Here is a 22,598-nt window from a genome sequence, read left to right as displayed (position 1 = left end):
ATCTCATCTCCAGTTAAGAGCATGGTTGTCTTGCTTCCCCAACTAGTAGTTAGTAACTGTGTGCTTTTGAGCAAGTTACTTAACTTCTCTGTACTTCAGCTTCCTCACATTAAGATGGGGATTATAATGGCCCCTACCTCATATGGCTTTTTGAGGATGACCATTTATTCACATAAAGCCTCTGGAAAATGCCTGATATAACACACAAGTTTAGCTATTATTATTATTAGCAGCTGTGTAATATTAGGCAGATTGCTTCTCTGAGTCTGATTTTTTCTTATCTATTAAATGGCAAAATCAGTGCCTGCCTCCTAGGGTTATCGTGAAAATTAAGTAAGATAATGTTGACTAAAGGGCCTTGCTCAGGGCAGATATCAGTTAGTGCCTTCTCAAGGCCTCTGGTACGAATATTCAGCATAGATTTAGGAGTTTTTATAAACTTGAGATGTGAGAGTAGCCAATGCATAAATGATTTTCTCCAGTGGCCTGTGTGTGCATCCAGGGGAGACCAGAGAAAGTAGGGGGTAGGGGTCTGCATGTTGTACATGATTGCAAAAGATACAAATACAGCTGTGTTGTGTTGTCTTAGATGTGCTTTAGGTTTTATAGATAACAAATTGCAATGTGTTCCTCTACATTTTGAGTTTTGGGGTTTCCCCACAAATCTGGGATAGAGTTTAGATGAAGATTATAGAGAAATAGTCTTTGTATCCCCCAGATCTAGGCCGATGTTTCATTTATTTTGAGATAGTATGGCCCTTTCGAGGCCTGAGCACCTGCTGCCCACCTTCCGGGCTGGTGGGGGTGGGGGTGGCTTGTCTATGCTCAGGCAGTCCGACACTGTTTGCCACAGGCCTCCTGCATAGGTGGCCGAGTGCACCTGCCCAAAGCTCCAGGCACACCCATGGAATCCCAAAATGCTGGCAGTCAGCCTAAACAAATGTAGTAGTAGTAACAATAATAGCTATCATTTGTTGAACTGCAGGTGCTGCGCTAAACACCATTTACATACGTTTATACCTTTTAAACTGTGAGAGGCAAAAAGGATTATCCACATTTTATAGGTGCAGATGACTGGACTAAGATTCTGTCTCCGAAGTCTCTATGCTTAACCCGACACTCAGCTTCTTTCTTAGGTGATTCTCTATGCTGTCCGTAGGTTAGATAGGAAACATCCCAAGTGAGTGAATAGAGACAAAAACTGAACACAGGTCACTTACCCCCGCCCTCTCTCCTAGAGAGGACCCCCGGAATATCTACAGGATTTGTCCCTGCATCTTCCTCGACAGCAAGGATCTTTGTGGCCACCCTACATTTACAGAGCCCTTTATAGCCATCCCCTCATTTGTTCATTACAGCTGCCTGTAGCCCGTTGCAGGAGTTGGGATGGTGTCCTTTTTGCTATAGATGAGAAAACTCACTCTTCTTGAATCCTTATGGTAATCTCAAACTTTTCTTTTTTTCTCTCTCTCTCTTTTTTTTTTTCTTTTCTAGAAGACCACAAACAGAACTGGCAGGATAAGGACTCTTCCATAACAAGATGAAGCCACTTCCAAACCAATGCCTAGCTACCCAACCCCACCCAGGAGGCCAGGGGTGGGGGAGGAAAGGGAGTGGGCAGTGGGGAGTCCATTTCCTGGGCCCTGCCTGTGACTCTGGCCTTTCTTCTTCTATTTTTAAAGACCAATTTTTAGTTTTGGAGAAAAAGAAAAAGGCAAGAGAATGCGAATTTGCGATTTACAGGAAATACCAGTGTTTTGTTTTGTGTTTTTTTTGCATTGTCTTTTGTTTGCCACATGTACACATTCTTCCAAAGCTTGGGGTCACTCCTCCAGCTTCTGATTTAGCTACTGCACCATCGTTTTGCTCCAGCCACAAGAACAGACAGTACAGGACATCAGTTCCTGGTGGGCATCGTCAGAAACTCTTGAACTTGAGCACGTGCAGTGCTCCTTTCTTTGTCCTCACCCATCCATCCCTTCCTTGACTTCCCCTCCCACCTGCCACTCACTGGGTCTCCAAGGCCATCAGAAGAAGCTGCCGCTCCTCAGCTCCCCTCTGGACAGTGTGCTGGAAGGAGGCTTTGCTGTGGAGCAGCCTATGTTTGGGGAGCGAGAGCAGAGGTGAAAGGGTGGCTCAGTGCACTCACCAGTTTCCTGTAGTGCACCAGCATGGCAGGAGCCAGACAGATGCTATTGGTAAAACTGAGAAAAGCGGCCTTTTAAAGATGTGGTTTATCCAATACCACTGTCCAGCTGTACACCTCAGAGAGGATATACTGGGTCAGGTCTGGAATGGGCCTGGGAGGTGGCAGGAAGCAGAGAATGGGGCTAAGAGAAGATATCCCTCAAAAGATGGTGGGAACTGGGTGGCTGTGGTCATCCGAGCTTGCTAGGAATCCATGCTGCAAAACCCCTTCCTGGGCATCATGTACAAAGCTGGGGCAAGTCAGAGAGGGAAGCACCCAAGGGAGAAGGTGGGAGACTCCAGGAAGCTACTCTGGAGAAGGCACAGTGCTACCAGCTGTAAAAATTCTCAGGCTGCCCTCCAGGAGGACTAGGCAAGAGGGGAAGGCCCAGGGCGGGAGCTGGGGGAAGCTCCCTGTTGGGCTGTGTGTGAAACCCCTGGTGAGAATAAATACTAGCAAGGCTCACCTACCTCTGTGCCTGGGCCACTCGGCCCTGTGAATCTGAACATCCATACATCAGGGTGTGCTGGGTTAGCAGAGGCCACAGCTCAGACACAGCTGCCCTGCTGGTAAGGCCGAGCCCCTGCCTGATGAGGAAGACCCATTAGGAAGAGAAGCTGCTGCTCTGCAGCCAAGAAACTTCACACTGGAGTTTTGAAAGAAACATCAGTACTGTAAGCTCTAATCAGGAATCATAGTTGGTAAAGTAACTGACAATATAAAAAGAATGTTCTGTGCTATTCATCATGTAACTTTGCAAACAATATAACAGCACAGATAATAGGAGTTTTGCTTCATCCCTAAAGCATAAATGAAAGCCAGTTTTGAAGCTGGACACAAACCTTCATCCCCACCCTGACATTTTCCTTTCTCCCACCCTCCAACCCAAAGATCAGACTACTGTTAAGTTTCACCACACAATTGGATTTTACTAAGACGGGAGGCAAATGGAGTGATTTGCATCAATGAAATTGCACTGAAAGTGTTTCTTATAGGATTACTAAAAGTTTTTAATATAAAATGAAGATTTTTTTAAAAATCATGAGTTGATATTAGGTTCCAGGACATTAGTTCAGATGATTTCATTTTTATTTCTACAGTGTTAAAAGTGCACTTATATGCTGGTTTATTTACATCTTAGAAAAAAGAGACTGCAAATTGAAGGGAAGATGTTACTTTTTCTTTTTTAAAAAAGGTTAAGGCAGATTTAAGACTTATAAATGTTTAAGAAATTATAAACAAGATTTGACCCTTTGAAAAAAAGTTTAGAAGATATTCCTAAAGTAAATTTTTATAGTGTTAATTTTGTAATAATTTATGTTTTACTATATTACAGAGCTAACTGACCAGAATAGTTTCAAAAACAATATGAAACTTAGGAAAGTTTAAGCAATGTTTATATTTTTAAAATGTTCTTTGAATTATGTTTTTATTGTACATTTCTTCAGACTGAAAAGTGTGTACATATCTTTGTTATTTTTGCACAATTTTTGTCTTGTTCGGTTTTAGAAGTCTGTTTTTCTATAATTTATTTTGAGTTGTAAAAGCTGCAGGAGTAAAAACAAAAAAATCTCAGCAACAAAATAACCCTCTGATTTATAAACTCTTACATTCAAAGAGGGAAAACAGGTTGAGAGATGAAGTATCTGCTTCTGAGAACGTCTCGACAGGGACTCAAGGAGCAGTTCAGTAATAGGCTTAAACATTTTAGTTAGCTCTGCATCTTGCATTACAAGCTGGAAGAAAGAGGCTCCCCGCCGAATGCTGCTGACTTGGTGAAAGACTGGCTCTGACCAAGGTGAGGACATTTCTGGAAAACTGAGCAAAAAGGGAAAACCCACCATGTTTCTTTCCTCACAGTCAACCACAGGTTTACTTTATAATGATGTATTCAAAACTCACAGCTTGAAAAATGGAATGCAAATAAAAGGTTTTCTTTGGTTTTGTTTTAATGGAGTTCAACTGAACCAGCCTATAAAGCACTATGAGGATGATCCCCTTTGGGTACTTCTGTTCTGCCCAGCCCCCACCCCCACCCCCTCAGCCCTCTCTCCCAGCCTCTTGACTGCACACGCCCATTTGCCTGAAGATCTCGTGACTTGCCGCCAGCCACAGAGGCGGGAAAGTTCTGGTTGTTAAGCATAACGCAATGCATAGACCTGTCAGCCATAAAAACAAAGCGACTTGGATAACTTGTATGCCTTCTTTTGTATCAATGTACCAATTGTAAATAACGCTGATCAACCTTTGTAGAGAATAGTTTATACAGCATATTCTATTATTGCTGATTCTCAGTGAACTCTTGTTTTAAAAAAAAGGAAAAAAAGAAATTTTCTATTTACACCTTCTATTTTGTTAATGCCGTCAGCCCATGGCACTTTAACAAAACTGTGGGTTTTACGTAGCTGGCCAGTCATGGGGTATATTAAATAACTTGTTGCACAGAGAAGAATTTGCACCTGCTCATTTGTCCTTTCCTACTACTGATTTTAAAACCTTTTCCAGAAGAATTTTAAAGAAAGCATGTCCAAACATTCTAAACAAATGCCACACTTGTCGAGTGGGTTTCTTTTCTATGATCCATATTTTGTAACACTAAGTATTTTCCTTCTTTGTCCCAGACCTTTATGTATTAGCACTATCAGAATTCATTCCATGCCTGTGATATTGTAAGCAGAATAAATGTCTAAAGTAGGTGTAAATAGTAAATTCTATGGCTTACAGTTGTAAAAAGGAAAGAACAAACGTGTATCTACTGATACTGCCATGGTTCAGCATCAGGCCTGGAGACATTCTCCAGTGAGCGATTGTATTTTTCTTTTTGAGCTTTTTTTTCTTTTTTTTCTTTCTTTCTTTTTTTTGTAACATGGCTTTGTAAATAAAATAATTTATATGTTTGTAAAAAAAGTCTTCGGGTTTTCATAAAATTTAGATTTTTTTTTCTTTTGGGGGAATATATTCTCACCAGATGAGACTTCCTGCTAGGGCATACTGGTACATTTGAGGAATAGAAAAGAGTGAATTCATTCAACAAATATTTATGGAGCATCCTGGCTGTGGCTGCCCCTGAGCTAGGCGCTCTATGCTTAGTGATGACAAACAGACATAGTCCCAGCTGCTTTCTGGAAGCAGCCCAGTAGGAGAGACAGTAAATAAACACATGATCAAATGTGTAATTACAGATTGTGGCAAATGCCATGGTTCTATGAGAGAAAATAGGAGAAACTGACAAAGTGTGTGAGGGGAGTGCTGTCAAGGAGTTTTCTCAGAGCAAGTGCACTAAAGGCACAGAATGTGGGGAGAGAATCCCAAGCAGAGACTGTCCAAGGTATGAGAAATTCGTGTAAATTCCTAGACCCTAAGGAAGATCCACAGTGGGTGGAGCAAGGGGAGAGAGAGGGACAGGAGGCAAGGAAAAGGTCATGAGAGGCTCTTAGAGTTTTTATTTTGCAGTTAATTCAGTGGGAATCCTTTGCAGGAGGGGCTTTTAATAGGGACATGGTATGATCTGATGTGTTAAAAGATCACTCTAACTGCTGTGTGGAGAATCAGATGGAAGCTATTGTAAGAGGCCAGGTGAGACAATGTTAGTGTGGTCTCAGGATGGTGACAGCACATATAAAGAGAAGTGAATAGATTCAATTCTCTTTAGATAGAAGTAAATAGATACAATTTACATATTAAATTGACAAGACTTGCTTAGGATTTGGATGCAAGAGTAAGGGAAAGAATGACTCTCAGGTTCTGGCAGAGCAATTGTATTGGGTGCAGATTTCTTCAGATGTGGAAACCCAGAGAAGGAACAGGTATTTTTTTTGGGGGGGGGAGTTGTAAAGATAAGAAGTTCTGTTTTGTGCACGAATAGTTTGTTCATGTATGAGACAACTATGAAACACCTAAGCTCCTATGTGAAGAGGCGTGGTCTACACATGATGAAAGCCATCCACAGGTCTAAGCTGGAGGCATCAGTTTGGGAATCTTTAGTATATGGATGATACTTAGGGCCACAGGTGTGGATGTGATTACTTAAGAGAATGTAGAAGGAAAAGAGCAGTCATTTAGAGGCTAGGTGGAAGCAAAACGCTAGAAAAGACCCCTAAGCTGAAGTGTTCCCAATGAGAAGAGAACCCAACAAGAAGTGGTTCCCCTGAAGCCAAGACTGTAAGATGTTTCAAGGAATGAACAATTGACTGCTGCAAAATGGAGGCTGTAGATGGGATCACCTGGGTTTGCAACACAGAGATCACTGGTGACTGTCAGTTTCCTAGGCTACCATAGCAAATTACCACAACTCGGTGGCTTAAAACAATGTAAATTTATTCTCTCAGAATTCTGGAGACCAGAAGTCCAAAGTCAAGCAGGGCTGCATTCCCTACAGGGGCTCTGGAGGAGCACCCTTCCTTGCCTTTCCCAGTTTCTTGTGACAGCTAGCAGTTCTTGGCTCACAGATGCACCACTGCCATCTCTAACTCCATCTTCACGTGGGCTCCTCCCCTGCATTTCTCCTCTACCTCAGAGCTCCCATGGCCTAACTCTAATGAGGACATCTTCATTGGACTTAGAGCCAATCCTAAACCCTGGATGATATCATCTCAAGATTCTTAACTTAATTACATCTTTTTTTCCAACTAAGTTCACACTCACAGGTCTAAGGGTTAGAATGTGAACATATCTTTTAGGGGGTTGTTGTTCAACCCACTGCAGTGATCTTAGTAATGCCTGTGTGATGGAGTGGTGGGAGCCAAGGCCAGCGTGGGGTGATCTGAAGGAAATTCAGTTGTAGAGACAAGTCTTATGGAAATTAAAAAGCACACGGGAGTGTTGGGATTTGGGTTGTTTTGCTGTTGTTGTTTACCTTGTTTTTCAAGAAAGAAGAGGCCAGATTACAGCTCATATGCTGGTGAGACAGCAGGAGAAAGGCCCAGTTGCCTGAGAAGGGAAGTCCTTGAGAAGGCAAGAGGGAGGTGAGAGGTGAGCTCAAACATATGAGGGGATATTGGCCTTTATACTGTAAAAGAGAAATTGAAGCACATTGACACTTTTAAGAGTTTACTTGAGCAGTGCCAAGCCCAGATGTGGTTAGGAGCGCTCCACTGACCAGAGTTCAGGGAGAGACTCTTATACAGGAAAGGCAGAAGCAAAGTAGGAACAATATTGACTGGCCACAGTCAATTACAAATGGGGAAGGAAAGCATGGTTCTGAGACATTTTTTGTGGAAAGAATCAGATGCATGTTTTTGTTTTTGTCTGCAATTTTTATGTCTTTTGGTTCTATCTAACTCAATAAACTGAGAAAATTTTGTTACAGATTAAATGCACTACACTAAGAACAGGACTGAATACCTCTGTGAAAGGGAATAATCAGAGAGGGAGCTTTCAGGGTCCACACTCATCTTCAGACACTTGGAGGATGTTCCCACCAGGTCCACGCAGAGCCCAGCATTGTTTAACATTTTTTTAAGATTTTATTTGTTTATTTTTAGAGAGGGAAGGGAGGGAAAAAGAGAGAGAGAGAGAAACATCGATGTGCAGTTGCTGGGGGTCATGGCCTGCAACCCAGACATGTACCCTGACTGGGAATCGAACCTGTGACACTGATTGGAATCCCGCGCTCAATCCACTGAGCTACGCCAGCCAGGCTAACATTTTAATTAATCAACTGGCATTCAGAGTAAACTTGGTTAATTAAAGCCATGAATATACAACAGGTGGATTTATAGAATGGGTGTTACCTTTGGGGAGACTGAGGAAGGTTTCTGGTGCTAGAAATGTTCTGTATCTTGACCTGGGAGCCTGTTAAATGAATATAATCATTGGTGAAATATTTATCAGGTTGTATACTTAAGATTCATTCATTTCACTGTGCACTTTGAAATTTAAAAGTTTACACAGACACAAAAGCTGAATGACAGCCTTGGAATAGAATTGTTTTAGCAGAAAGAACAAAGTTTCAAAGCATTTTGAGGAGAATACTAATGAGAAGCCCTTTTCTCCCCAAATCCCCCAGAGGCAGTAGGTACCACAGAGAAGGAGGTGCAGCCATGGGTTGAAAATGGGAAAGGGTGTTTGAAAGTCTAATGTGAGGTTGTTGGACCCCCAGAGCTCCCTTTCCCTCCCACATGCAGCCAAGTAGCTACTCACCACCACCACCTCATACCCCTCAGCAAGGGACTGAAGGGTTATTTTTTTTTTTAATTGAACGGAACATGGAGATTCTGGGTTACCAGGCCCCGTAGAGAAAGTTACCTTGGGGTGAGGTGGAATGAGGCACAAGATAGTCTATTTTCATCATAAACTGTAGAATATTAATTTGTCATGCTGTTTTGATATTTTAAAAATTTAGAACATAGTATCAATATGCATAATTAACAATGAAATATGTGGACACCATTAGGTGAGCTCACCTTAGTGTTCACCAGAGTACAGTACAATGCAATGCTTGGCTCTGGGCATGACAGCTTAAAAAGTCTGCATACAAAACCAGAGAAAAACTGCAAGTGATCAAATATAAGTGATACGGTGAACAATTGTGGAATGCCCTTTCCTGGAAGTAGTTAAAAATGGAATGGCTCAGATGGCTTTAACAGCAATCCTTCATAGGAGGACTCGCCCAATAGAAATTGGATGCTGAGAAAACTTGGTTTGGATTACCAAAAGGGCTACACTGACATTTGGGGGCTTTTTCATCCAAAACCATCTATATTTCATGTTTCCTTGGAGTTAAGTTTATTTATAGGGATCTCCTTAGAATTCCAAAGGGCAGTCTTGTTCAATGCTATATGTTTCCTAAAATAGTGGTGGGCATACAGTTGGCATAATAAATGTTTGTTGAATTACACCTGGAGTCAGGCCCTGGCCAGATGTCTCAGTTGGTTGGAGTGTTGTCCCCATACACCAAAAAGGGATTCGATCTCCTGTTGGGTTGAGTACAGGAGGCAACTGATTGGTGTTCCTGACATTGATGTTCCTCCTCTCTCCCTTCCTCTCTAAGATCAGTAAACATAACCTTGGGAAAGGATTAAAAAAAAATCTGGACTCAGTGGTATGCTGGTAAATGTGGAACACCCAGCATTGAGAGTGACTGGGGAAGCATTTGCTGATTTCTGTGATGTTAATACGCCCACCATGGCCAACTTCAAGCTACCAGCTTGACCTTGCTGAACACAGAGGGGGAAGAGAGATGCACAGCTGACTCTTGTGAGCCTGGGCAAGCCAGTTCCGGCACACCTGATTCTGGCTAATACTCAGATGTACTTATGACCAGCAATACTACATTAGTTCACACGGAACTACACGAAATTATTTAGTCCACCAGTAATGCCAGCAAGGAGAATTTTACTGTCACTTGGAAATGACTGACATTCAAACCAACAATTTTTATTACTTTTTCTTTTAAACTTGTTGCTCCTTGAAAATTGCATTGGGGCCAAGTGGATGTCTTAGTTTCAAAAATAATATACAAGCAAGACCTGGCTGGTTGGCTCAGTTGATTGGAGCATTGTCTCACAAACCAAGAGGACGCTGTGTTGATTCTCAGTCAGGGCACATGCCTGGGTTTCAGTTTTGATCCTGGGGTGATTTTGAGAGGCAACCAAATGATGTTTCTCTCCCTCTCTTTCTCCCTCTTTTCCTCTCTCTAAAAATAAGTAAACAAAATCTTTTAAAATACATACAAACAATTATCTTTCTTGTATAAGCAATCCCCACTCTATGGGCTGTGGTCCAAATGTTTCATTTGGAACCTAATGTATTCATCCACTTAGAGATAATACCAAGGGTGACTAGGTTGCAGGACTTCTCACAAAACCCATAGATATCAATGCACTAATAGTAATTTGGGAAATGCAGTCTCAGTTTCATCCAGGGAAGACTAGATTATATGCACCTGGCCACCATCCCAGGCAGGAGAGACCATAGCATTCAACCTGCTATCTGCCAGCCACTAGGAGAATAAAGACTTCTGGCTGCACCCAGAGCTGACTCCCAGCTCTAAGCCATACCTGTGCTGCTCTACTATCAAGAAAATGACCAAAAAGACAGGGATTCCACTGGTGGTGGTTGCGGTGGTACTGATGGTGATGGTGGTGATGACTATACCGGATATCCACATTACTAGTACTAATAATAGTCATAGTAGTAACAGTAAACTAATAACATTATTATGTTTCACATCTTTTCAAATATAATCCTTGTAATAATTCTATCAAGTAGGTAAAATTATTACCCTCATTTCACAGAGTAAGAAGAGCAACGTTTAGAAAGTCCAAGTAATTTGGTCAGGATCCCACAACTAGTAAGTGGAAAAGCCTCTTTCCAAAGGTCCTTGACTCCCTGTGTGAATGGTGTAAACAGGAGGTCCCCTGAGGTCATCCTGCATACAAACAATTTAGAAAGCTCAAAGAATGTTGTTCATAAAATTTGTTCTGGGTTTCAATTTGTTGGACCCAATTAAAGCTTAACCAGACCAATTTGGTGTGATGGGAGCTAAATTTAGAAACAGAGCAGGAAAAAAAGTCTTCATGTAAAAACTGGTGAAATCCAAATGAGGTCCATAACTGAGTTAGTGGTGTCATACCAATGTTGATTTCCTAGTTTGACAATGACCATGTACATGGTTATGTAAGATACTATCATTGGGAAGAGCTGAAGAGTACACGGAAGAGCCTTGTACTATTTTGAAACTTCTTGTGAGTCAAACTATTTCAGAATTTTTTTAATGAATAGAGTATTGTAAAGGGGGTACCATTGCACCAGGTCATCTTCTCCTGCCATCTTTTATACTGTAGCCACTCTAAGTTTTCTACACTTTCATGTTTTTGTAAAATGGATAAGTTAGTGTTTTAAAATGTTTTTTTAGCATTTTTGCCTTTTTAGGAGAAGCTGGACACTGCTTCTCAGTAGATCTGGCACTACCTCAGGTAATTAAATGTTATTCCACAAAGACTGAGCTGTAACTTCCGAGACTGAGTTCCACAGAACCCTGTGTACCTGTTAAATCACAGCTGCAAAGCTGAAGTGGGCTCCTGTGTTAGCCCTGCCTAACACAAAGAAAGACTAATGTGGTGTCACCACTAGACTGTCTTCTGGGTTTGTTTTTTGTTTTTTTTTTTTAAACTCTAAAATGCAGCACACCAATAAAATAACTTGGTGAAACTAAAATTAACAGGTTCCAAACTTAATGTCTATCTTATGATTTGTACAAGAACATTAAGTGTGTAGCAGGTCCTCAAATAACATTTCATTCAAAGTCATTTCCATGTAATGTTGATGAGATGCCATAGGAACTTAACACTTGCTTATCACAATTTGGCTATGGTAAAACTGGTTTCTTTATGCGTTGTTTTGCTAAAGGCACAGAACCTGTCAACAGCATTAAGCGAGGAGTCACTGAATGCTAAATACACCTTTAGTTCCTCTTGCAGTGCCACACAAACCAAGATTCTATGGTTTTTTAAAGCTGTAACATAAAATCTGAAATGTTATTCCCAAAAATCTCTCAATGAGAAACCAAATAGGAGAGCCTGTGGACAAAGGTTATAGAGACTATATTTAGTCATGACTCCCCCCTTCTCATATCTTCACAAAGATACTAAGATAATATAGCAGACACTTACATAGCACATAATATACACCCAGGACCACTTTAAAAAAAAGTTTTACATATATTAACTCATTCAATCCTCAAGATATCCCCTATGAAGCAGAGATATCATCCCCACTATATCCATGAGGAAACTGAGGCAGAGAATTCAGCTATGTTGCCTACGATCACATAGTTATTAATGGTCAGTGGTCACTTTAAAAGTGAGGCAGTCTGAACAGAGGCCACTACATCACACTGCCTCACCATATATTTTCTCAGAAGAAAATGTGCTTTATACTTTTCCCCCTCACTTTTAACAGCAAGCAAAACTCTTGGCTGAGGCATCTCTGACTTGTCTCTGATTGAAATGGAAAATGGAGGGAGGGAATCAGCTCACAGTCCCTTCTGGCCACCCATGACCCCACTTCCCCTTTCATACATGCCCTCCCAAACACACACACTGACCCTGAGCTATATCTTCAAGGTCGACAGGCAGATTGACAAATCCATCCAGTACCAAAGCCCAAATTCCTTATGCTAGTGGTCCAAGTGTGAGGCTGATCTGGGTCTTTCCTAGCTTTATCATGGAAAGTTTCATGCATTGAAACCCCCCTTCCCCATGACCCTGGGTAAAGCAGGGCAGTCGGTCACTCTGTGCTCTGGAACCACTCAGGAATCTGTTAAAAAGTTGTGATGCCTGAGATAGCATCCCTCCTTCTTGGAATACTGCCCAAAGAGAATTCCATGAGACTCTCCCAGGGAGGAAGAGGCAGACACAATATTTTTTAAAGGCTCCCCAGGAGATTCCAGCGTGTGTCCTGGGTTGAGGTGTGCTGTGGCACTATAATATCGAGCACACACTGGCGGCTCCTAGGCTCTCAAGACTCTTGATCCACATCTCCTCCAGACCCTCAGCTCACTCCTCACAGCTTGCCATAATGCAGGGTGTCAGTCTGGGCTTTGCACTAGGATTGCCTGTGAAGCCCTTACTAACTACCAGTTTTAAAATGGTGCAACCACTTTGGAAAACAGTTTGGCAGTTTCTTAAAAAGTTAAACATACACCTACCACGTGATCCAGTCATCTCACTCCTAGTTATTTACCCAAGAGAAATGAAATCATATGTCCACACAAAGATCTGTACACAAGTGTTCGTAGCAGGTTTATTTGTAAAAGCTCCAAACTGAAAACAACACAAATGTCCACCAGTGGGTGAATGCATAAACAAATTGGGGAGTATCCATACCATAGAATCTTACTCAGCCAAAAAGAGGAATGAAATATTGATACCTGCAACAACATGGGTGAATGTCAAAAAAATAATGTTGAGTGAAGGACACCAGACCAAAAAAACTTGTACATACTATATGGTTCCATTTATATGAAATTCTAGAAATTGTAAACTAATCTATAGCTAAAGATATCAGGTCAGTAGTTGCCTGGTGATAACTGGGGGAGGGCAGGGTGAAGGAGGGGTGCACGGGAGGAACTAGAAAGGGACACAGGGAAATTTTGGATGTGATGGATATATTCTTTATCTGGAATGTAGTGATGATTTCATGGATATGTACATACATCAAAAGTACACCTGACATCCTAGGACGAGATGGTGCTGTCCACAGCACTCCTAACAGTACGAGGACCAGGGGTACTGTACATGGGGGATGGACCACCACATTTTACAGAAAGTACAGTGTTTCCATGGAAATCCATGGGAATCTGGGAAAAATTGCAATCCCTTTAGTATGGATGGGACCTTGTTTGCCCGGGATATCAGAGAAAAAAATATTATCAATGTCACTAACCAGGAACTATTGCACCCCTTCAACCTCCCAAAGGCAGTTTGCTTTGAGTTTTCACCAAAAAACATGGTCCTGGAAATGTGGTGGCCTCACACTACTTCTAAAGATGGCACAATGGGGAGTCCCAACCTACAACTTCATGGTGTGAAAACTGGGACATGTTTGAAGTCTTTCATTCGGAAAAAGATGCAAAACTGGGGTGTATCCTGGTCAGAAGAGGAAACAATCTGTGCCCAAATGTTAACAGTGAAGTACACTTCTTTGAAAATAACAATTTCAATACAACTGCAAATAAATTGCATTCGCAAAAAGTTGATTTTATGTTATCATCTGGACCCCAACCATGCAAGGTGACTGTTTATGTTCCACGAAGTTAGGATTCACTTGTATTTGTTAGATTATATCAGTATCCCAACTTTAATGGAACTCATGCAGCTTTAGCCAATAAAAGTTTCTTTAAGACAGGTAAGGTTACAATGCTATGGAATAAAAAGGCTACCGCTGTGCTGCTAGTAGCTAGTGCAGATATTGAAAAGACAGGAGCTTCCTGAGATGGAGAACAAACACTGCACTGTGTTGCAACAAACGGAGTGTGTACTGTAGTTCAAATACCAGAAAGTGGCCCCATTTATGACATAGTTTGGAATTCCAGTTCTACTGAGTTTGGTGCTGTTTATGGTTTTCTGCCTGCCAAAGCAACAGTTTTCAACTTGAAATGTGATCCTGTGTTTGACTTCGGAACTGGTCCTAATACTGCAACTTACTATAGTCCTCATGGGCATGTATTAGTACTAGATGGATGTGGAAATCTGAGGAGACAAATGGAAGTGCAAGCTGTTAAAAAACTACAAACATTTCTAAATCAGTGGCCTCTAAGTCTACATATTTTCTTGGTACCCAGAGGGTGAGCATATTTTAACAGCCAAGCGTGCTCCCAGGTTACATGTTAATAATGGGGTTTGGCATTATACATGGCTCTGTCTTACACTAGTTGGATGTGCCATCAAATGCAGAATTATGGTGGGTTTCTTGGCAGTCATTTTTAGATGGAATGGTTCCAAAAAAACAATACTGACCAGGCAGTTCCAAGTGACATACCCAGTGAAGAACCTAGAGCTGCGAAAGCTTATAGACCCCCAGCTTTAAGAAACAAATCAATCACCAATCCAAACTGCATGAGGAGGAACCATCTCAGAGTAGGAAACCACAACCAGGAGCTAAGCAATTATCAAAAACAACCCTAAAGATCAAAGGAAACATGAAGCTACGAGAGCTGCAAAGCAGGAAGCAAGAAGTGACGAAAGTCTACATTTGGCACCTTCTCCGCCCCACAGAACTCAGCACAAAATGCTGTCTCTCCGTCAACCTCTGGAGAACCTGAGATAGACAAAAAACAAGAACGTGAAGAAGAAACTGAAAGCAATTGAACAACTGAAAGAACAAACAGCTACTAGAAAACAGCTGAGAAAAAATCTGTTGAGGAAAACTTAAAAGGAGAAAGCCCTTCTCTAGGATCTGGAAGATTTGGAATTGGGTTTGTTTTTTTGTTGTTGTTGTTTTCTAAAGATTTTATTTATTCATTTTTAGAGAGAGGTGAAGAAAAGGAGAAAGAGAAGGAGAGAAACATCAGTGTGTGGTTGGTTGCCCCTCATGCGCCCCTCACTGGGGACCTGGCCCTCAACCCAGGCATTTTCCCTGACTGGGATTTGAACTTGTGACCCTTTGGTTCACAGCCCATGCTCAATCCACTGAGCTAAGCCGGAATTGTTTTTTGTTTTTGTTAAAGATTTTATTCATTTATTTTTAGAGAGAGGGGAAAGGAGGGAGAAAGAAAGGGAGAGAAATATCAACGTGTGGTTGCTTCTCATGTGCCTCCTACTGGGGACCTGGCCTGCAACCCAGGCATATACCCTAACTGGGAATTGAACCAGCAACCCTTTGGTTCACAGAACAGCACTCAATCCACTGAGCCACACCAGCCAGGGCTGGAATTCGGTTTTTAAAGATTCACAGAAAGCAGCCTTGCAGACACTGATGCTGCCTCTGATGTTCCTGTGCCCAGCCATAGTCAACCCCACTGTGTTCTTCGACAGTGCTGCCGTCGGCAAGCCTTTGGGCCACATCTCCTTTGAGCTGTTTGCAGACAAAGTTCCAAAGACAACAGAAAATTTTTCTGCTCTGAGCACTGGGGAGAAACGATTTTGTTATAAAGACTCCTGCTTTCACTGAATTATTCAAGGATTTATGTGCCAGGATGGTGATTTCACACGCCACAATGGCACAGGCAGCAAGTCCATCTGTGGGGAGAAGTTTGATGCTGAGAATTTTGTCCTGAAGCACACAGGTCCTGGCATCTTGTCCATAGCAAATGCTGGACCCAAAACAAATGGTTCCCAAGTTTTTCATCTGCATGCCAAGACTGAGTGGCTGGATGGCAACCAAGTGGTCTTCAGCTAGGTGAAACACAGCATGGATGTTGTGACAGCCATGGAGAGCTAGGGGTCCAGGAATGGCAAGACCAGCAAGAAGATGACCATCACTGACTGTGGACAACTCTCATAAGTTTGACTTATGTTTTATCTTAACCACAAGACCATTCCTTCTGTAGCTCAGGAGAGCACCACTTCACCCCCATCTGCTTGGAATGTTCTATAATCTTTGTGCTCTCACCATAGTTCATTGGGTTCCATGTTTTCCCTACCCCTTCCAAGTCTAGCTGGTTTGCAGAGTTAAGTTTATGATTATGAAATAAAAACTAAACAACAACAAAAAAGATTCACAGAAGGTGAGTACCAGAAGTCAGTGAAAATACATCTTTTATTAAGTTCACTGCTATGTACAGAATATTCATGTGCCCACATTTAATGTTCATCTATAATTTTAACTATTTTTCCAGGATTCCACATATGTGTGAAATTATTTAATAATGCCTATTAAAATGATTTTTTCATCCTGCATCCTATATCATTTTAACACATAATACAAAAACAGAGACACATGAATGTTCTAGCTAAGCTTGACAGATCATTATTTTTTGGTAGGGGACAGTATTTGCCATATAAATGAATAGACATTTTATATATTTTTTAAAGAGTACACCTTAAATAGGTACAGTTTATTAAATGTCAGTTATATCTCAATAAAACTGTTCAAAACAACAATGATAAAAGTCCCAATATTCAGGCCCCATTGCAACAGATTCAATTTTGTGGCCCTGGAATGGGGCCCAAGCCTCAGTGCTTCTGAAAGGACTTCAGGTGGTTATCACATGCAGTCCTGATTTAGAACCACTGCATTAAAGCCTTCCACTGGAGTTACTCTCCCAAACCACTACAAGGATTAGTGATAATACAGAGCTGAAGGGCAAGGAGTCAAAGAAGAAAGTGTTAGAATGATGATTAATTAAGTCCAAACTGGCCTAAGAGATGGCTTTGGCAGAGAATAGCTGACTCCACTAGGTGGCATCTAGACATTTCTCTTTAGCATGATATCTGGAGGAGGTGGAGGTTTGGGGGACCTAGTTGCCTGAGGTGTGCTGTGAAAGAGAGTACTGAGCAAGCTAAGGTCTCCTGGACTGCTTTCCTTGCAACACTGCAAGAAACCCACATTCACTGGCAACACTCTTTGCTCAAGCTAGTGCCAGTGTCCCAACCACCAGCCATACAATCTCTCGTTCTCCCAGGTGCTCAAGGCACAGAATTCTCAAGGTAGGCCTCTGAAGGTTCAGTCCCCACCATGTGTGTCCCCAGCACCTCAGAGACCTTCTTCTGTTCCTGGCTTCATTCAGTCTCCTGGCAATGACTTTCTGGCCTCTTTTTCCATCCTCTTTTTTTCAATTGCTTAAAAATATTATTAAATGCTGAGTAGATTTTAAGAATTTCTTTATAATCTTTATACATACGGTATAAAGAATCATAATCCATGAGCATGTGTGTACTCACCACTCAGGTAGAGAAAAACCCCATTACCATTATCCCTGAAGTCCCCCTCCGTAAACGTATTCCCTTTCCTTTCACCTTCAAGGCAAACACTATGCTGAATTTTGTGAGTATAATTCCCTTATATTCCTTAAGATTTCCTACATATGTTTCCATCTGTAAACAATGTATTGCTTATTTTTGTATGTTTAATTTGAAACAAATATTTATACAGTATACATTCTTGAGACAATGTTGAAAGTAGCTACAACACATTGCTGCAATGCTTTATTGTATTCCATTATATGCCATACTAGTTTCTTTAGTCCATTCTTCTCGGATGACCTTCGGGCCGTTGTCAGTGTTTCCTATTATGAACAGAGCTGCTGTGAACATTCTTGCACATATCTCCTGGTACACATGTATAATAGTTGCTCTAGGAGGGGAATTTCTGAGTCATAGTGTAGAAACATGTTTATATTACCAAGATAATTTCAAATCGTTTTCCAAAGTGGATATTTCAATTCACAAATTTATACTCCCATAATCACTGACTGTTTTGTTATAGCATTTGAAATTGTTGCATTTCATAATTAAGTACAGTCTGCTAGATAAAATGACTTTTTTGTTGTTTTAATTTGTTCATAGGATTGCTGATGAGGCTGAGATTATTTCCATATGTTTAGTGGCCCTTTGTCCTTCCTCTTTTTGAAGTGCCTGTTCTGGGGAAGGGCACAGGCTCCAGAAGCTGGCCCACAAGGACAGAAGTCCCAGCCTACAGATTTGTTTTTGCAAATATAACAATAACTGAGGAAAGGCCCTGCTAGCCACCTGCATCCCACCTTACTCAATGACCCTCCCTCATAACACCAGCCAATGCAATCTAGTTAAGAAGCAGATGTTGAAGCTCAGGATCCAGGCACGGATCATTGTGGGTTCATAACCCACAATCGGGTAGAAAAAACAGGCTACCTTTCAGCCTCACTGCCAGCACTGAGCTGCAGCCTGCTCGTACCAAGGATGCTGCTTAGGACTCTCCACTAACCACCTCCAGAATTACACAAGCTCCTTCTGTTATTAGTTCATCCTTTAGTATTAATACACGCGGTTGCATTCAGTGGATCAACAAGTAGTCAGCACAGGAAAAGACAATCAGGCCCAGCCCTCCGCCGGGGTTGAGGGGAAAAGCGTCCGCCTACAACAGGCTCCGCAAGAGTCTCCCTCAGGTCTCCACGACTGCCCCACGCCCCGCTCCGCCTCACGCCCCCCTTCGCCCCACCCCATCACACCCCGCAGTTGTGAAGTAAAGCTTCTCTACGGGGTCCCAACCTGGGGCAGGAGCACCACGTGACCGGCGGAAGAGGCGGAGCCGAACTGACGCTCTTTGGACGCCTAGCAACGGCCCCGTAGCGAAGTGATGGAGGCCGGCCCCAGCTTTCGCAGCAGGGAGCTCCAGGCCAAGAATTATTTGAAAAAACATCGGATTATGGAGTTGCTGAACTATCTCACCAGCTCCCTGCTCTTTTTCCAGCCCAGTAAGGGTCTTGCCTACCACTCGGCTTTCTGTCTCACCCGTCTGCCCGCGTTCCTCCCAGATACCGCCCCGTCTTCACGAACACGCGTTCACTCCTACCTCTACAAAGACTGCTTTTGTTAGAAATGAACATTTATGCTTCCTAATTGGGAGACTATATCAACGGGAGTATTTTTATTTATATTTTACTCTTTTTGCCTGGGAACGAACTTTCCTGCATCATGTTTCAGTTTGGGGGGTGTTTAACTCTTGTCTGCATGTTAGAATTACCGGAAGAACTTTTTGATAAAATGCCTAGGTGTAGTCTCTCGACTTTTTTATACAGTCATCAGTGTTAGAGCACAGAGTACTCGTATGTAATGAGGATTTCAATATCTTACCTTTCTCACAAGCTAGGCATATATCCCCAGTGCCTAGTACAGCACCTTGAACCATAAGTATTTAATAATTGTTAAATGGCTATATCCATGTGTGACATTTTAACTTCATATCAGACAGAATCAGAACTGTTCTTTTACAGATAAACCAAGAGAGTATTTAGTATCTCTGTTGGAACGACTGAGAATTGCGAAAATAACAGGTGTGGCTTTTCCTGTCTTCATGAATCACTCTAATATTGTGGCTATGTTTGAGATGATGGACACCTCGAAAAAAGGCACCATATCGTTTGTGCAGTACAGAGAAGGTCAGTGTCTAATACAAATTGAGGTAATAATTAGTAGTCATTCTATAAGTTTCTCTAGCTGAAAATACTCACTTTGCAAATTTTCCTTCTCACTCTGACTTTTACAGCCCTAAATACCCTGGGTCTGTGTACTGCAGATGAAGTTTTAAAAGATGATGGGCATGGAATAACTTTGGATAAATTCAGGAATGAAGTGTAAGTTCATTTTCTCATGAGTTATTACTATTAAAGATTGTGCCATGATTTTGAAGTACAATTAATACCTTTTAAAACAAGTTCCTACCTTTTTATTAGAAACTTTCAGTTGATGAGAAATTGAGGATAGGGAGGGCTGACAGAAAAGTCCCTAAGCCTGGGGAGAGGGGAGGGAGAAAACGCTGGAGTTAGGACATTCCATGCAGCTTCATTTTTTTCTCAATTGGAAACCCCAGCAATTCTCAAAGAATGAAGTAGAAAGGCCCCAGTTTACTAGGAGAATTAACAGAAAAGCTTTGAGTTCAATATACTAGTTGGAAAGTCTCTGTATAAAGTACAGAGTAATAGAAATCTCTCCCAAAATATTTTCTCAAAATTATCACAAAATACATGTTTCTCAATAGCATAGGTTGCACACCAGACTGACAATTTTAGATTTGAAGTATTACAGCCTAAAAACTCTTAAATAAATGTTAAATCAGGAAAAAAACATTGGAACAAAATTTGATAGTTGTAGAAGGACTAGTTAACCTAACTCTGTTTAAAGTTTTACTCACTGAGAATTAATCAAGAAATCATGAACATAGTCCAAGGTCAAGGAAAGTCAGAAAGTTTAAGATACGCATCTCATCATCAGTTACATAAATATTAAACAAAAATAATTTAATTACATTCCCTACCCTGGAGAAGACTGAAGCACAGTGCTGTGTGGCCTGAAATGTTTCATCTAAAAGTACAGGTTGCCTATGGAATCGAGCTAGGAAGTATTTTAAATGGAAGGATATTTATAGAAAATGAGAGCAATTCTGTTTTCGTTACTCTCTCTTAATGTGCTTTCTTATGGGAAATACAGTGAATTTCCAAACTAAATAGGAACTTCAATTAAAAACATGCATTCTAAAGTGGTTTTTTTAAAATTTATTTGCTGGGTTTGATTATCCACAACAGTCTTCCTTAGTTAACACAGGGAACTGAAAGTTGGTTATAATGTACTGTTTCTGCTCTTATATTTTATTCAAGACATATTCAGCATTGTATTGTAAATGGAATTAACTCTGAGTTTTCATGGCTTCTGAGTTTTCTGTTTTTGTTTTCTTAGGAACAGAAGGTCTAAGGAAGTATGGTCAACATTTTGATAACCTATAAGTCAAAGATAATAAATGATTCTGTCAAGTTTTCAGTTATCCAGTTTCATTAATTTGGAACTTCATCATATAACTTAATTCAATTGGCTTCCTCTTGTTCAAAAAAGGAAAACAAAACAAAAACAAAAGATGCATTATTTTCCAGTGTTAGGCCAGTGTGTCCTCAAATTAAGCAGAATCTCAACATCTTGTTGGGCCAGTTTGTAAATTCCAACTTCATTTAATGCTGCTGTGGCAGAAGGTTCCCCGGGAGCTGACTGCAGGACATCTTTCAGAAGCAGTGCAGAACCAATGTTCAAATTCAAAACAATGCAGGCTTCTTTTACACTGTTACACACACACACAAAAAAAAAGGCAGGAGGGAAATGAGATCTCTATTATTATCTATCTAAAGTGTTATCCAGTAACACTTTATCACCCACATTATTCATAGTAATTTCATTTTGAGAAATTAGACAGCTTCCCTGTACTATTAGACCATGTGCCCTCAATAAAAACTATGTGTGGATTTATTATTTGATTCCTTTAACATATTAGGACTATGTATATGTGCAGAATTTATAGTTCATCAGATTAATAAAAAGTAATAGGATCACTTTTCAGTATGTATCTATTACTTACCAAAATATAATACTTGATTTTAACATTCTGTTAACTGTAGCTAGGACTTTAGGTAGATTAGGATATGGGAAAAGAGAAAATTAAGATATGAAATGAAAGCAGTAGAAATGTAGAATACTAAAACAAATAGAAAGCTTATTCAAGCAAAATCTTTCATTTTATAAATTTAAAAAGAATATTTTATAATCTCAGAAACACGCTAAATAACTTAAATTTTATATTAATAATTTCTAAAAATACTTCTAAGAATTCTCATATGCATTTATAGTTATACTTAGAACCAAAATTAATATAAAATGAGTTTTTCTACATGCCTGGCCTGTTACTAGGTTCCAGACATATTTTTAAATTCCTATATTAATGACTATGGCAGAACTGCACTTGCTTTCATTTTCTACTTATTTCCCCAATAATAAGCAAATCTGAGCATTATACCAAATGCTAGAAAACAAAGCCCAACATATAATTTATATCCAGTTCTGGTGAACTTTTTGGGGTCATGGGTCAAGTCTTATACAGGGTAGGGAAAAAGGTTTACAGTTGTGAGTATGCAAAATACAGTTTATTCTGATATATTGTTGATTAATTATTGTATTTTCCATATGAACAACTGTAAACCTACTTTTGCCCCCTCCTGTATTATTTTGATACACAACAAATATTTAACATTTTTAATTGATGCTATAATACATTTTAACATCACTGGAACCCTAAAGTTGTTAAAAAAGGACTTAACCTCCTCTAATGATTTATACATCAGAATCAATTGTTAAACACTGAGCTTACTGTTTAAAGTAATTTTCTGGTCTCTTGCAATAGTGGGAGAACAAAGGGAAAAGATTCCGTGTCATATCAAACTGCAACTGAGCTGCTCCTCCTTCATTGAAGTGATTAGCAAGAATGATCTGAAAGAAAGATTAATTCATAT

General features: G+C 40.6%; 3 protein-coding genes and 2 pseudogenes across 20 annotated transcripts in view; 4 read left to right on the top strand and 1 right to left on the bottom strand.

The window, feature by feature from the left end:
- ATXN7L1 (ataxin 7 like 1) overlaps window positions 1–4,492 on the top strand; it is a 229,369-nt gene extending 224,877 nt beyond the window's left edge. For 10 of the 13 annotated variants that reach the window (XM_036010754.1, XM_036010753.1, XM_028526198.2 and 7 more), the window contains one exon: window positions 1,495–4,492. In XM_036010754.1, the coding sequence (XP_035866647.1) occupies window positions 1,495–1,536 (42 nt within the window). In that variant the 3' untranslated portion in view covers window positions 1,537–4,492. The remainder of the gene's footprint in view (window positions 1–1,494) is intronic. The other 3 variants (XM_036010755.1, XM_028526201.2, XR_004899653.1) reach the window with 2 other exon arrangements.
- Window positions 4,493–13,110: 8,618 nt separating this feature from the next.
- LOC118496647 lies at window positions 13,111–15,608 on the top strand (annotated as a pseudogene).
- LOC114508002 lies at window positions 15,541–16,339 on the top strand (annotated as a pseudogene).
- Window positions 16,340–18,892: 2,553 nt separating this feature from the next.
- On the top strand, window positions 18,893–21,171 carry EFCAB10 (EF-hand calcium binding domain 10). Its single transcript, XM_028525396.2, has 4 exons — window positions 18,893–19,025; window positions 19,545–19,709; window positions 19,817–19,904; window positions 21,004–21,171. Exons 1-4 carry the CDS (start codon window positions 18,908–18,910, stop codon window positions 21,038–21,040), a joined length of 408 nt encoding a protein of 135 aa, XP_028381197.1. The 5' UTR covers window positions 18,893–18,907; the 3' UTR covers window positions 21,041–21,171.
- The window catches only part of RINT1 (RAD50 interactor 1), a 36,187-nt gene continuing 34,033 nt past the window's right edge, over window positions 20,445–22,598 (bottom strand). For all 6 annotated transcript variants that reach the window (XM_036010749.1, XM_028525394.2, XM_036010748.1 and 3 more), the window contains 2 exons: window positions 22,457–22,575; window positions 20,445–21,376 (listed from right to left, as the gene is read on the bottom strand). In XM_036010749.1, coding sequence (XP_035866642.1) covers window positions 21,184–21,376; window positions 22,457–22,575 — 312 coding nt within the window. In that variant the 3' untranslated portion in view covers window positions 20,445–21,183. The remainder of the gene's footprint in view (window positions 21,377–22,456; window positions 22,576–22,598) is intronic.

Source organism: Phyllostomus discolor, chromosome 10 (genome assembly GCF_004126475.2).
Source record: "Phyllostomus discolor isolate MPI-MPIP mPhyDis1 chromosome 10, mPhyDis1.pri.v3, whole genome shotgun sequence".
Taxonomy (NCBI): Eukaryota; Metazoa; Chordata; class Mammalia; order Chiroptera; family Phyllostomidae; genus Phyllostomus; species Phyllostomus discolor.
This window is presented reverse-complemented; position numbering and strand designations above follow the sequence as displayed.

Bases quoted from the DNA above. Each gene is read 5' to 3' on its own strand.
- EFCAB10 (XM_028525396.2), top strand. From the start codon at position 18,908: ATGGAGGCCGGCCCCAGCTTTCGCAGCAGGGAGCTCCAGGCCAAGAAT. The intron at 19,026-19,544 runs GTAAGGGTCTTG...GTTCTTTTACAG, and splicing joins CCTGCTCTTTTTCCAGCCCA to ATAAACCAAGAGAGTATTTA. The intron at 19,710-19,816 runs GTCAGTGTCTAA...TGACTTTTACAG, and splicing joins GTTTGTGCAGTACAGAGAAG to CCCTAAATACCCTGGGTCTG.